We start from the raw sequence: 17,028 nt of genomic DNA, 5'->3' as shown, positions 1-17,028 counted from the left end.
GAAACATGTCTGAAACAGGATTCGAAACCGGGTTGCTTTGGCAATTAAAACTATCCTACCATCTTGACCAATTAACCGCGGAGGAATTCGTACTTAATAACCGATTATATAATTAAGGCAGTTTACTTTCAGTGCCCTGTGACAAACCTTTTCAATCCGGAATGAAAAAGATAAAGACGTGTTTCAACGACATATAATCTGTCAGTAACTAATTTTCAAAGTATTCTTACAGCAATGATTTCCTGATATCTTAATATATCTTTTTTGTTGAGGTCAGTCCCTTTAAATGTTTTAACAATGTGATATTGTGAGCATGAACATTTTTCAGAACAAGAATAAATGAGCCGCGCCATGGGAAAACCAACATAGTGGCTTTGCGACCAGCATGGATCCAGACCAGCCTGCGCATTCGCGCAGTCTGGTCAGGATCCATGCTGTTCGCTAATAGTTTCTCCAATTCCAATAGGCTTTAAAAGCGAACAGCATGGATCCTGACCAGACTGCGCGGATGCGCAGGCTGGTCTGGATCCATGCTGGTCGCAAAGCCACTATGTTGGTTTTCTCAAGGCGCGGCTCAAATGTGAATCTTGACGTTGTAACTGAATGGTATTTTAGAAGGCAATGTATATAAAATAATAGGTTTTCATACAAAAAGGTTCATTTCTCATATAATCATATTAGATTTATTGTATTAGCACTTGCGACATTTGTAACGTGGCTTATAGAATGATTAGAGTACATTACATTTTACAAAATCTAATGACAGTTTGTGTTAAAAAACAAAAACAAAAAACAACACAACAAGTACGAAAGTTAAGAGAATGCAAACGCCAATGCAGCACTGCACATGTAAATAAGGGCATTCAAAAATTTATACATGTACTCTTGTTCACATTAACTCAAACGCCATGCAGTAATGGTAACGACATGAAGCAGATCGCCTTGAAAAGGTCAGTTGCAAAACATCAGTTGAGAGTTTAAACTAGTTTACTGGCGCAAAATCATCATGTTTGACAATTTTGATAAATAATTGCCCGAAATGGTTATGCCCAAGGTGTTTTTACGAATCTCAATAGAATTGGTGTTGTGAAATACATTGTCGCAGAAGAGTCTTCAGATAACGTTTGAATTTAATCACTAGTTTCGAGTAACAGTGATAACATTTAGCAAACTATTTACGATTCTGCGTAGTTTATGGTAACTGTTTGTCAGTTTTGTGGGATAGCTGGTTGCATAAGTTGCGCTTACATATATACAGGGCCATTTTCAATGAAAAGAAAAAAAACAAAACAAAAAGAAACAAAAAACACAGTCATTGTTTGAAGACCTATGTTTTGCCAGCATACGCGGTCTCCATCATCTTGCCGCGACAATACTGAAACGGAAGGAACCCAAAACACCTCTAATTTTCATTAATCCTCCACGAATTACACCCAATGTAAGTTTTCAGGAAAACTAAATCACCCTCAGCAGATATTTGTGGCTATAATTTTTTACGGAGCCAGAAAAAAAGTGGAAGAACAATGTCACCACACTAATCAATAACGTCCACAAACTATGTTAAGGGGGAGAAATATAGCACAGGGGAATATACAACAGTCCAATCTGAACAATGCTGTCATGTCAAGAAACAATTCTGTTAACAACAAATGTGATAGATGCCATTAAAAATTTATTAGAACTTTTTCATCACCTCTGATGAACAGTAAAACCGACTTTGCTTTTATTTTGCTCATCTGCCTTCTATGCAGTCTTTAAGTGACATGTGGCGACCGTATAATATTTCTCCGTACTTTACCCAGAGTTGTTAAGATTTCTGGCCCGGAGACATAATGAAATTGCACCCCTTGGCACCGACATTTCGTGTTTGATGTCATTATTGTACACTACTTGTAAAGGCAATCAGTTAAAGATGTATCTCTAGACAGTGTTTTAGATGAACCGTTAGGAACGTCAATATCAATATGAGTTATGATATTATTATAGCAATGATCGAAGATACCATGTGAGGAAATAAAATCTTTATGCTGCTGGAAAATGTTTGTTTTGCACGCCAAGTTTATTCCGTCTGCAGATATGAACCAAGTGAGGTCTGTTAAAAAAATCAAGGCGTATTGATTAGTTCTGACGGTTCATGTATTATGACAATCCCAAGAAAGCAATGAAGAAACTGGACAACACATCGATTGGCAAATGTTCAAACTGTTTGAATGTGAAAAAATATGTTATTTGATAGATGAAAAGGTACAGTACATGGTACTGAAAGCGATAGGGTATCGATTCATGTCTGACTCTTTTGCAGTCAAGTTACATCACAATATTTTGCCTCACATCGATACCTCACAACTACACAAGCAATTTCCAGCAAACAAGTCACCTTCTATGGTGGTTTAATACATTCATGTCTTGTGTCATTTCATTATTGTATAATACTTTTACAAGTGCATTAGTAAATACTCTATCTATTGGCGAATGCCAATGATAATAAGAATAAGAATAATGCTGTTATTCCGGAACAGGGCGAAGTATCAACAAACAGAAAAAAAGGTAAATCCCGTTTATCGGCGTGGAATGGCTTACATTTGCATGACGTACGATGTTCCTACGGTGCAGCTGTTTCTACGTATTATACTTTTTATGTTTTAATTTCGCTTTTTGTATACAGAAACTGAAGTTTTTGCCTGATATTCTTTTGAACAGAAAAAATACAAGATATAATGTAAGAATTTATATTGACATATTTTAAAATCTGTCTAGTGTTTCTTTCGGGTAACTTTTGTTAAGCATCTGCAGGCGTAAACACGCTCTTTTGAGATAATCATTCGCCGGATTAAATTCTTTATTTTAAAAGTAGATTGATATAAGCTGTTTCGATAAGTGATCCGTGAATGTGATACAAAAAACAATGCACATTACTTGTATATCACTGCTGTTATAAGCGTTCACATTAAGAAGATGATTAGATGGAAGGAACAAACGCCAAAATCTTTCAAAAGGTTATTGGTCAGTTCCACAAGTAAAAGATATGGCAATAATAGACGATGTAAAACTAGCCAAAATGTCGAAACGCAACATATATCGAAGATGTGATGGACATAGTATACCGGCTGACAAAGTCTTGCGCAAATTCATAGCAGCAAAAATCAAAGACATTTCTAAAAATCATATAGTAATTTCATTTCAAGGTGATTAACGTACACGTATTACTACTGAACGTAAACTTAAGATTGAAAATTGTACATTTAAAACTTAGGATTTGTTCAATATTTTTAATTAAGTACACTATGAATGATGTATAAGACTGAATACAAATAAATTTATATTAATGTACAGAAGTGCTATAACGTCCAGTGGGTAATTTTTGTTACCGGAAATTACCATCTCTCACGCTCGATTTGTCCAGTATAGTGTTTTCTAATATACTTAGAGACCGTACCATAGCTCTTCGCATCTTCGATTTTTCAAAAAAAGTGTTTTTACACGAGCACCGGTTACGATTAAAATGTAAACAACGGACTCTGTCTACAAATTATTTGAATGAATGAATAATCGTCGATCTTAGTCATAATACTGATTGACAGTGAATGCTTATGACTCCACGTGTTGCAGAAAGGTATTTAGTTTGTAACTGTAATTTCCTATCAGTTTATATCTTCTCGAAACTGGTAAAGTAATTGCTTATATTTGGACAAAGCCCACTGTCTTTGCCATTCGCCAGCTGCTAAAAAGGCAAATATATAAGATTCAGTGTAAGTTATATTTCACTGGTACTACCAGTTAGTAAGTTCATACTCTAAAAAAACATCAGAGAAATTTGGGCAGTTTTGACCGATTAAAACGTTTGCAGCATTAGATTATATTTTTTCTTTACACGAAAATTGCCGTTAGGTAACAAAGCGAATACACCGATAATCCGGAGTAGGCCGATTATGTGTTATTGTCACAAAACTGTTCCAGTTCACGTAATGTAATGGGTGCACTTAAACTGCCTAGCTATAGCTACTGCTGTTATAGGGAAGTGGTAGAGTGTCTGCCTTAGGTGTGAGAGGTCCTGGGTTCGAGTCCCAGTTAGAGCTTAAAAATTTTCATTCTGCTACATCATCTTTTTGCTGTTAAAGGACTGTTCCAGTTGTTCTATATTTTAGCACACAGTATCATAGATCATTATTTAGAAATCCAGATCACAGTTGAATGTTAAATCAAATGCACCCAAGTAGAAAATATTCGCTATATTATGTCCCTTTGATGTTTCTGTTCCCCAGATCCTAGAAGAGTTAAATTTCCTTGATCACAAACTTTTCTTTTACATGAAAATATTAAATACTCATAACTCTACGCTTCTGGTTTAAATGTTGTTAATTTATCTATTTTTGAGAAATATATGTACATTTGTTTTCATTTCAAAGCTTATTAACTTCATACCTATGATTTGAAAAACTTAGGTACTATCTCTAATATACTGAAATTTATTTGCGAAAAAGGCCCACATTGTGTAGTGTACGAGATCTTTAATTAAAACACCACACTTTCGATTAGTCCAAAACTTTCAATGTTCCTGCGTTCTATGTTGCTTTTTTTTTGCTTGAAAATCGCTATTGGGATACACCTACTTTCCTACATGAAAACTTATAAACAGCCGGAAGCTTTGGTGCAAGTACTGTAGACTCTACTCAAAGTCATGATAGTTTGCCAAAATTTTACCCACTGCCCATAACAGATTGACCTGAGTCTTATACTGACAGAACACTTTTTAACACTCAATATTTATGTGTGGGAAGCAACAGGTAAATGTTGGTCTGTATCTGCTGCCTTAAACTAATATTTTATTAGATAATTTGATGGGTTTCATCCTTCATTTGATTAAAATCCGATATCTCGGTATAGGTGTAAGATTTGCTGATTAGTGCTCCTAAATTTTTATACCTATATATTTGTTGTGATTTACACTTACATTAAATTTATCATAGATTTATAGATTTATTAATCACGTGGAAAGAACATTAAGTTAACTTAATACACTCATTATATTAGATTTTTGTTGGGTTTAACATCACATCGACACAGTAATATGCCATATGGCGACTTTTCAGCTATTTGATGGTGGAGGAAGACCCAGTGTGCCCCTCCATGCATTATTTCATCACAGGCGGGCCCCTGGGTAGAGCCACCGAGTAAGCCATATATTAGAAGATTAATCCTTGACAGGTAACAATGTAAAGCATACATATGACCAGGTCTGCATATGAAATAAAGTGCATTATTTATAACATGACAAGTCACTGCATCTTTTGTATAACAATAACAGTTACTATATAGTCGTGAATAGCAATGATCAGACCGCTTTTAAACTGTGACATCACTCGCTAAATTCGTGCAAAAACTTGTTCTCTTCTATTCGTTTTTAAATTTCTTGATGTAAAGCAATCAATAAAACATCGTGCGTCTAAAATATCTTAAGTTTTTTCTTGCTTTAAAATTGCTATTAAGCTAACAAGGGAAATTCATCTGAAGTTTGATACAGCTGTCCATAATCGTTTTCTTATTTTTTCCAATGAACAGAACAAAATTTAAGAAATAATAAAGAACAAACATTAGTGTACTAGGAAATGTATCTTAGATAACTTTTGCTCCAGATCTGTAACCGTGAGCTAGTTTTTATTAGATCACTGGATAGATGATGTAAATCTGAAATAAAGGGATTGTTGAAAGATATTATGATTAGCTATCCTATATTTTCATATTTACATAATTTATAGGCATTGTTTATATTTCCCGATTAATCATTGAAAAACAAAACAGGATAGCTGTTTCGTATTCAGTTAACATGATACTGTTTCACATTAGTCACTGGAAGATTACAATAGTTACTGGAAGGGCGTTTACATTAGTCAATGGAAGGGAGTAACGTTAAAGATATGATACTTAACATCTCACCAAGGTCACAAAGCATATCTCGACCTAGAAATTTAAATACAATCATAGCTGCAGTCTTCAAAGCAATATTGTTGAGGCATTTCGAAACGTGTTAAAGTCAGATACAGTTGTTGCCTTTCGTTTATTGTTTCATCAGTGGGATGGTGGTCTAGTGGCGTCGGCCACTCAATTCTAAGAGGAGGAGGGTTCGGGACCCACTAATGCCTTCTAAAATTACACAAGTACGTTTTTTTCCAGAAAGCTACCTCGAAAAAGTAAATGAAAAAGTCAAGCAACCATTACAATAATTAATATATACAAGTATAAACTAAATTTATTAATGCATTTAATTCGGACGCTCGAACAAAATGCGGTGGATTGAAGCGTAGCAGAGTAGAGCAATGTCGACACCTAAAATTTCCACATCTCCCGCTCCAAAATAGCTTTGTAATTTGTTTTGTCGAAAATTTTGACCAAAATTATGTTGTAAACAGCGATTTTCAAATGGTAATATTTTGCCTTTTTAGTTATAACATCGTACGCTCGATTCGTCCAAAATAGCTTTATTGAAAGTATTTTCATCTTTTCATATTTGTGTTGCCATTTTTCATCATTACTTCTAGAAGTTATAATTTTTAATTCCTTTGTCCATTTTTGGTACTTTGTTTTTGCTTGATGATTGTTATTTAGATACATCTTTTACAATGTAGATTGTAACATTCTGTCAGTCGTTGTAGACGCAATTCAAAATACCGGTAAGTTGTGGCGGAAACGTAACACCACACTAAACAATTACGTCTACATACTACTTATGTAAAGGTGGAGAAGTAACACAGGGGAATATACAACGGTCCTATTTGGACAATCCCCTCATATTATTATACAAAACTGTAAACAATAAATGCGAAAGGTGCCATTAAATTTATGAGAACTTTTTCACCACCTCTTATGAACAGTGAAACGGTGTCTGCTATCATTTCCCTGCCATGTGGCGGCCGTTAAGTGGACTCTTATTTGTTTAAAGTTTTGACACTGGGACGTAACAAAATCCCCACGCTCCTTCATCACCGGCTCCATCGGAACTCTATTATAAAGGTAAATGGAGCTCAGATCCTAAAGGTCCAGAAATAAGAAAATGCCTACGGCAATATCTTTTAGAAATTTATCAAATTTATCATATGCAATATTAAATATATCTCAATATATCGAACAGTTTTGCAAATCAGTTCAATCACCGTAACGAACAGGCAAGCAATGACCAGCAATATCATAAACTTTCTTCATTCAGATAAAGGTAAAGTTTCTTGTTTAACGTGGGTAATTGACGAATGTCCCCACCTGGAATGGATGGACAAACTTATTTCCACGGCAGATGTCATTATTTACCTCCCAAGCATCCAGTCTAGGCAGATATTGCTGAAAACAGTACCTATTTAAGTAAATCTCAATACACTTAACACTAGTCGGGATATCAACCATGACTGGGAATCAAACCCGGACCGCTGGCGTTTTAGTCTAACATGCTAACCACTGTGCCAGTCACTACTATTGAATTATTTAATGCAAACATTTCGGGTTTGATGGCATTTATATACATTACTTATAAAATCAATACGTTAATGTTATATTTGTAGACAATGTTTTAGACGCACGCTAATAATAAAATGATAAATGATGTTATTATAGCAAAGATCGAAGCTATCACTTAGGAATAAAAAACCTTTATGTTGTTGGAACATGTTTGATTTGCATGCCGTGAGCCAAGTGGTCTTTGTTAGGAGAAATCACGATGTTGAAATTACAATGCACATCCCGTTTTAGAAAATCCTACGTTAAGCACTAAACACAACTTACGCAATCGAAAACACATAACACAGTCAAAATATTATAAGGGTTCCTAATAAATTGGAAGATCGTGTAAGAAAGATAGATCTATTGGAAGCATGAAAAGCAGCCAAGCAGAATAAAAGCAGACTTGGTATTAGCTGAGTATGTTCATGAGAGGTAATGAAATGCGCAACATTTTCTATCATAGTACCATGGAGTAGACTCCATAATCGCAAAGGACGAGTAAATATAACATATCTGAGAGCAGGTGCAGGACACATTAAACAGCTCACATACGGTACATGAAAAAAAACAAGGATAAATATGAAACAGGGAAAGCCACATTCCAAAAACGCACAACTCACAACACGCGGATGTAAACGTGACCAACAAACACACTCACAAAGTAAACACGCAAAGACGAAACGAACAAAGAAAGTTACACAGACACAGAATGCTGGTGAGATAGTTAAAACACGTAGAAAAAGATCCTTCTTTTTTGTAGCATAGAACGCAGCACAACCAATCAAATTAATAACAGACTCGTGGTGAGCAAGTTCTTGTTCAAAGCTTTTTTTAACGATTTAATTGTAATTTTAAATGCTAACAACATTTCCAGATAGCAAACACTTTTGCAACCCAGTAATACCGCTCTATCATTTTTACGAATGTTCTGCGTGATATCGTTATTTATAAAGGGTTTGCTCCATTCCATTAGTAATGCTTATTTTACTTGCAATATTTTAGGCGAACGCCAAAAATGATATTATGGTTTGTTTACAGCAAAGATCGAAGATGCCACAAGAGGAAAATTAAAACCTTTATGTGGCGGGAATAGGGTTTTATTTGCATACTGTTTGAATTCTGCTTGAGAATGTGAGCGTTTTGAGAATTCTCGACGTTTTTAGACATAAACTGGAAAGTTTGTACTCGTGCACCAAACAAAGGGAAGTGGAATCAAATGGAATGATTGAACACATGGAATTCAACCAGAGACACGCACATCAGTGTAAGTTAATGTAATAAAGACAACAATATCACATATATATAATAGTTGCAGATAGAAAAGTGTTACTTTAAAAGACATTTATTTCCAGACAGTTACAGTGCCTCTGGAATGCAGCTATTTGTTTGCAAACCAGTTATATCACAAAATGGTAATCAGAAGGACACGACATAAATGCAAAAGCTACGACCCTAAAACATGTTGATAATATAAGCGCCGAGAGCCTTTTTACTTATTTTGCGGAATGTTCTTCACCTTTTTAGACATAAACCTTTATAATATAATCAACATCGTGTGTGAGGGCAATACACGCAGTTTCGTATGTTCAGACAAAGGGATGTCCGCATTGCGCATATCTAAAACATTTTCCACAGTATTTAACGCAAATGTCAGATCTTATACTAGAGTATACATACATACACAATTAAAAACGCCTCATGTAAGCATTTGGAAAATTTGGTCCAGGAATGCATTTATTTATTAAATACGCATAGTAAATAAAGGTAATAACGTTGCTTTTTTATTCTAAACGACGCATGACTACCACTTACAAAGCTCATATTCGGATTAGCTTTATTCGGATACTGTCATTGTTGGAAAAGAATGTCGAATATCCGTTTAAGTCGATAAAACGCTAAAAGATAAATAGATTGACCAGTTTCCTGAGTTTATTATTACTTTTCAAAACGCCAACGTTGGTGAAGTTGGCGTAATTCGAAACATCAAACTTAGAGCCCTTGGGTAGCAGACTTTTCACTATAATTTCGGTATTTCTTCAAATCCGAAATGCGTTTGATATTGTCGCTTTAAAGTGTTTTAATATAAGATTTTGAAACGATTTTGTGTGACGAGAATAAAAGTCAACAATGATTCTAATGAATGCAACTATGATTTAATAAAAGTCGGGTATTTTGTTTTCAAAATAAGTTTTGTTCTTGAGTTTATTGCCGACATTTACAAGTTATAACATTTAATTTTTGTTAAATGCATGCAAAGTATTTTGTATGACGTGAATTACAGCATGAGCTATATGTGTGCAGCAGCTGACAACCACTTGAAGTGACCCTACTGCACCAGGATTCATTAGATATCAATATATTATTTTAACACATGTTGTAAGAATGATATAACTATCATATATTGACTGGGCTTTTTGAGGTAAATGAGTATAGTTTGAGGTGTTGCTTAATGTAGAGCTTATATTAGACACACCACACTGACCAATCACTGCCATTTATTAAACAATTAGTTTACTTTCGTTTTACCTTTTTGTATGAATTATGTCCATTCCTGCGGTCAATCGTTTGGTCAATCAATCTGGACAATGAATTGTAGCCAGTGTACTCGCTGTTGCAACTATTCACGCTATTCACTGCGAGAACTGTTTCATGTTCAGACATTATTTAAGCCATATCGCGAAAGCCGATGTTTCACTCCCATTAAGATTCCAGTACCAGCTCCTTACAGCGACAAATCTATATCCTTTAATCCAGTGTCATAGTTTCATTTCAATGCTATATCCAGATATCTCACTATTTCATCTAAAATTATTCATTCCAATTCACTTATATATAAAGGTATATCGCATCAATTAGAATTAAAAAGAATTAGCACGCTTATACAACTTACATGTACTTTGTAATTGAAAACACATTTAACTAAATTATCAGTGACATGACATGATAATGAGGGGAATCCGGACTATATCCTGACCACTTAACCTCATAAGAACGCAAACAGCTACATCAAAAGGGCTTTACTAAATACGGTAGGGCACACTTATATGTGGGTGTCAGTGCATCAAGTCAGTTAAATTATTTTTAAAAGTAACTGCTGCTTTTCATCTTTATTTTGTTAGTATTAAACAATATGTATAGTATATTAATTTCTGCTTAACGAATGAAAAATGTTATTTCTGTTGCGGTTAGAATCTATTATTTGGCCATTTTCTATCTCTTCACGATAGAGGAAGACCCAGGGTGCCACAACAAGCATTATTGCAGACAAAGGCGGACAACTGAAGTAGAACAAACAGCCTTCCGTAAGCCAGATGAATGTTTTCCTTACACGAAAGAATTCGACAGAGTTTAAATCAGCGGCCTTAATTAAATGACTCAGTTGAATATATTTTACAAATTCTTTTAAATTTGACTGAGCGAACTCTTTAGTAAACGAAAGGATGCGCTTGATGTATGGTTAAACTTTAGACATGATTCCTCAGTAACGATGCTGATTCAATCGACCTGTTATATCTAATACAAGGTAGTCATTATGTACCATAAAGTATTGGTAATGCAGGAAAAACAATACGTTATTTATTCAAGTGCCTTTGATTTGTGTCAAATATATATTTACGTCCTTCCGAATGTTTAAGAGGTACACTTTCTATATTGTCGCCTTTAATAGCGTAATGTAGCTATGTCTGAATTGGGACAAAATATCGATTTATTATTAGTCGAATATCCAGTGTCGAATTTGACTACATATTTACAGCAACTTTAGAAAAGTTTACCCGATTTTGTTTTTTTATGACAGAGACATGTATAGGCCGATATAAATATCGGTATATGCCATGTCTATACAAAACAGGATTTTCCCAACCAAAGTGACAGCTAGCAAGGCTTTTTATCAATGCTTTCAAAAGGGTTGGGTTTACAAGCAAACATATAAGATCATTTTTTTCTAACCTATCACGTTTAGAATAGATCGTGATGGTAAGATCTGGGTATTTCCTGACATGTATATAGTTTATGAAGACGTAGTATCACAAGTACCACGTGACATCACCTTCATGCACAAAATATTCCTAGGGAGTCACAGGAGCATCTATCGATAATTTCCTCCTACGTATCGGACTTTGTTTATTTTTTGCAAACAACAAGTGTTAGTGTAATCATAACTCCGTCTGTATATTGATACGTCAATTAAACATAGTAACGAACCATAAATAGTTGCGGTGTAAAACACTTATCATTTTTTGCTTTTATGATGTTTGTAAATAGTTTCAACAATATTTGAGGGAATTTTCCCTTGTAAGATGAACAACAGTTATTATGTATGGTATAACTGGGAAATTTCTTCCGTCTTATGTGTGCAATGTTATCTCTGGTGTACTTAACAACACAATATTTTTTGCGTGGCTGATAACAGTCGTACAAGTGTCGCCATTTTTACCACACACTGTTACGAAAATATTCTTGAATACCTAGCTTTATTTGCTTTTTTCATTTATCCGTTAGCCTAGTACCACTACTTATTAATTTGTTTTGTGACTATTCTCGTTATTTTTATGGTTTCTCAGCACTGTGTTTAGTGTTTTATACAAAATAGTTAATCTCAGTTGAAGGGCCTTTTACAAAAGTTCATTAGGCGGTTAAAACAACTGTCTATATTGTTTTGAACAGTAAAAACTATTTTAATTGTACACGAGGCTTACAGACAAAATTAAGAATTGTTACGTTTCGATCGTAGGTCCATATCGATCTCCACTACCTTAGGTAAATGGTTTTGACAGCTCCGAAATAACAGTAAAATAGTCACATATAACTTTACTATGGATATACGTTGGGATATCTCGTCTTACTTTGAAGGCACATTACTAAGGCCGTAACAGATCACTAATATTTACGTTTGAACTCGACCTAAAAACATGCAGCATGCTGTAGAAACTGATTTTTATTGCGGAAAACACATTTTCTATAAGTACATTTTAACGTAACTCCTAACTTTATTCTATGTTTTACTGATAAATGACGTTACGCCATCACTTCTGGTGTTTCAAACGCGGAGAATAAACTTTGAATGAAAAATAAACTTTCATCCATTTATTTCCTGTTAAACAATATACCGAAATTCATCGTGGCCAATTCTTGAACTGTTCAAGCAACAAACAAAATAAATAAAAACTCGGTTAGAGTGAACCTGTTTCGAAGAGGTCATGTACAAAATCTTGGCATCAGCTTTTTACAGAAACATCGAATGGACTTAATGTATTCCCAAAGGACTAGAACAGATAAATATTCTCCGTGTAAGTGAAGGGAGACGTTTACGGCCACCAGCTGTCACTTAAAGACTGCTATTGTAACACAACACATAATAAATCCTTATTTGCCTGTTGTATATCCATCCTTGCTTTTTCCAACACCCCACCCTTTTATATATCCCTTACTCATTTTTGTATTTTGCATATAAGCAAAATGTACTAGTTGTTAGAATTTTTAATCAACCCGTCTGCTATATTTTCCGCTACAGTTTCTTTTTGTTGCGCGCCTAATCTGTGATTCGGGTGTTTTGCGCTTCCGTATACCGTTTATTTGTTGAGTATTTATACTATTGCCCTGTTAGGTTTAAAGCAAAAATGCTCAAACTTCTCCAATCAACCATTCGCTTCATATCAAGCACAGCACAATCGCGTATTAATAAACGTTCGAAGCACACATTTTTAGCGTTGTATTAAAATTATTTCCTACTTGCTGGGCTTTTTTCTCTCCAGAAATTCACTGGGAAAGAAAACAGATGTCGTTGTTTTGGAAACAGTAAATACTATTTTCCCTTTGGATCATCTATCCACCAGTTTTGTCCATTACCTTGGGAAAATGGTATTACTACTCACCAAACTGTACATTGTTTGTAAGATTATAAGAAAACTATTTCAGAATTGTAAACGAAACCAATTTGTCAAGAGAAAATATTCCCACGGGTTAGAAAGCATGAGCGACAAAATCTTTGGAAAATTGTACATTTAAAATAACGTTGCATGATGTTGAAGTAGCAAGCACTTACGCCCAGTACAAATATAATATGTGTAATGTAAATGAAAAGTGAGAAACAAAGCACTCATTGATTTATAAAAACAAAATAATATGTTCATTATGTAGACTAGAAAACCAGTCTAACATTCTGTTTACATGTTTTTCAAATCTTGCTTGCGTAATACTTGCTCGGGTAACTACAGAAGGCTTTGTGACTATACATGCATCTTGCTACAAACAAGACGCCACTTAACGATAGAGCGTGAACTTTCTAGTATGAATGCAAACGAAACTGGTGTCCTTACGTGCTGGATTAATCCTGTGAACTAATTCATAAATCTAACAAGTGGAGCCTCGCTGAAAGAACAGGACCATACATGCTTTTATACTATGATATAAGGCCTTGAATCTTGTCTTTCATAAGGAAAACTAGTTATGCAAGTATAAAGTTTAATTGCAATGGTATCACATCCATGGAAGTAGTATTCTCAATAATGTTGAGGGGGTCTAGGTGCAGTAATGTCTCCAACATTCTCCCACGAAGACAAGCATATCACGCACAACATCACTTCATTATGATCACATGTATGTTAATTTGGAACCCCTTTAAAATTGTAGAAGTATTTGCTACTACGGAGAAACCGACCGGTCCACCGTAAAATGACTCTTATAAACTTTGTTTTCGGGCCGGGGGGGGGGGGGTGTTGGGGGGGGAGAGGCGGTGGGGTATAATACAATCCCTGTTTAGGCTAGAAAATGGGTTTATAGATTTGTTAACATACTATACAAGTATTGCTTTCGTAATACTTGGAAATCCTTTAGAAAGGGTTCTGATAAGCAGTTGTTATGAATATGCATCACACCATAATGAAGAAGACAAGAAAAGAAGGTTTACTATTATATGTCCAACTATACTATCTATGCGAACGGAACTGATGTTCAAGCTGAATCCACTGCATTTAAACTCGCATGACTAACATTGATGAAAGATTGTACAAGTTCAAACAAACTTTGCAAAATAAAACAAATTTATAAAATATGTCTGGCTAAAACACTGAAGCGAATATACTAACGATACACGGGTGCGATACCTAACTCTGTCTTTTTCTTATGCTCTATACATTTATACTTTGTGCTTAAAATTCTACTCTTATTACTTGAACCATCTAGCTAGGTGAAGTATCCTAAAAGTAGAACAGAAAGTCGCTCATTTGTTTAATTCCTAACTAAACGTTTACTGTTCTTTCATATGCACTAACTGTTGGTTGTTAGTGATTTGTTCTTGTTAGTGATTTGTTCATATTTAGTTTATATATGTAAGATTTTACACTGTGTGAAAGAGTAAACAAACTGTCCACGCATGCCTATCTGAAATATTTTATGTTCTGTAACTAAGATCTAGAGTTTTACAGCTATAGATATAAAAGGGTAGTAGTACTTTACAAGTCACTTAGACAGACTTGTACCTCTGGCATCACTTTCATCTCGGTCACCGTCCACGAAAATATAAGTCTATATCAATGTTGAACGTTCGCTCGGTGGATGCCATCAAAGAAAACAATTGAAAAACAAAAAAGAAAACTGTCAAAGCCGAGTATTTAACTATCAGCATGCAGGGTAACAATTTCAAATTTAACAATTCCAAAGCATTTATTTCGAATTTCCACAATTTCGGATTTTTTTTTGTACACTACATATCGATGATATACGAGTGGACTCTCATTTACCAGACGATCATATTATTCAGCCGCTTTGCAAGATATAAAAGCTTGTTCAAGATTCTTAAATTAAAATGTGTTATTAATTATCGATCTATGTATTACGTATAGGGTTGGGGTGGGAGGTCCAGGTGGGACAACGTAACGTAATTATTCTAATATCTACTTACACCCCTCGTTTACAAAAATACCGTCTAATTTTATGAGTTCATTGGTACTTTAAAAACTTGAAATACTTACTGTTATGTTGCAAAAAACGATTTTGGGTCGAGTTGAGAAAGTGTAGATATACCTGAGAAATAGATACTTATTGTTACACAGGTGGTCTTTGATGAGTTCCCACAAAACCACTTGTTATTTGGAACGATAACTCAGCATGGATAATTAGAATAACAGAGACTGGAAACTCTCAGACGCTTTACAGACAAGGATCCTTGAAGAAAACAGGCTAACACACACTGAGTTATTGATGTAATGTACGCAAACACAAGGTAAGGGTGGCAGAAACAGATACGTGCTAGCGCACTGAGACAGCCTGTGGGACGACATGTTTCTGCAAGATACTCTTTTTTGAAGTAGGGTTTTTCAGAACATCATGTTTTACAGATTATGATAATTGAGCCGTGCCATGGGAAAACCAACATAGTGGGTGTGCGACCAGCATGGATCCAGACCAGCCTGCGCATCCGCGCAGTCTGGTCAGGATCCATGCTGTTCGCTTTTAAAGCCTATTGGAATTGGAGAAACTGTTAGCGTACAGCATGGATCCTGACCAGACTGCGCGGATGCGCAGGCTGGTCTGGATCCATGCTGGTCGCACACCCACTATGTTGGTTTTCCCATGGCACGGCTCATTTCTATTTTTTTCTTCATTAAAATGAAGGTTTAGAAGTATCGAATTTTGTTATCGTTATCAATTCCAGTATGTGATGTCTTTTATAATACACAATACAGCCGTGCTTATGGTAGTTGATATATAATTACAGTTAATTATTTAAGGTAATGCACGGTTTTCAAGTCATGCTGTTTGTTTACTTCTTTAATGATCATTCCTTGTGATAATAAAATGTCTCGAAGGAGTGAGAATGACATTAGTTATTTTCAAACTCATTTTTGTTGCAAACGCAAGATTCCATTATAACGTACGTGAGGTATTCTTACTATTTCTATACAAAATCTCTCGGTGGTTTTCATGATAAGAAAGGGTTTTAATGCAGAGCGACGCAATGTGTCTTTTTTTAAATAAAATATAAACAATCGGTACACAAAAGTATTGCAATCGTCCGCGAAAGACCGAAAATATTAACTCTTTGGGATATTTACGAGGGCTCTTCAAAAATAACGTAGACTTTTTCTCTAGCTCTTATATACTTAAATGAAACAAAACAAGAAATATATCATTATGATTTGTAATCTTTCTACTAACTGCACTGCAAATTTGACATGATTATGACTACGCATTCAGGAGTTACGCCACCTCGAAAACAGTCACTTACACGAACCCGGCGCACGGCGATCATATTTCAACAACGTTAACGACGTCTTGCCTTCATTGTGATGCTTTCATTAAGTTTGTATTTATTCATATTTGTAAATTTATTTTATAAATTCACATGAGCAATACTTTAGTCATAACAAGTTGTTTTGCTATAATACTAAAAATGTATGAAAACTTATGACATTTACTCAACGTGAGTACTTGGTCTTTATCTACGGCGACATACATTGGCGTTAACGTCCATTCGCAGTTTGTCCGTTTTCTTCCTCCGTCTCCGCTGTTTTTAAGCAATTCTGGACAATTTGAACATCGTTT

General features: G+C 35.0%; 1 protein-coding gene across 9 annotated transcripts in view; it reads right to left on the bottom strand.

The window, feature by feature from the left end:
• LOC123540352 (uncharacterized) overlaps positions 1-17,028 on the bottom strand; it is a 103,039-nt gene that overhangs the window by 74,305 nt on the left and 11,706 nt on the right. For 3 of the 9 annotated variants that reach the window (XM_045325306.2, XM_053527241.1, XM_045325308.2), the window contains exon 1: positions 10,012-10,400. The exons of 1 other annotated variant lie outside the window; for it this stretch is intronic. In XM_045325306.2, the coding sequence (XP_045181241.2) occupies positions 10,012-10,146 (135 nt within the window). In that variant the 5' untranslated portion in view covers positions 10,147-10,400. Of the gene's footprint in view, positions 1-10,011; positions 10,401-17,028 lie in introns of those variants that run through there. 5 more of the 9 variants (XM_045325310.2, XM_045325313.2, XM_045325315.2 and 2 more) reach the window with 3 other exon arrangements.

The sequence above is a fragment of the Mercenaria mercenaria genome, chromosome 16 (assembly GCF_021730395.1).
Source record: "Mercenaria mercenaria strain notata chromosome 16, MADL_Memer_1, whole genome shotgun sequence".
Taxonomy (NCBI): Eukaryota; Metazoa; Mollusca; class Bivalvia; order Venerida; family Veneridae; genus Mercenaria; species Mercenaria mercenaria.
Note: the sequence above shows the minus strand (reverse complement) of the source record. Positions and strands in the feature narration are given on the sequence as shown.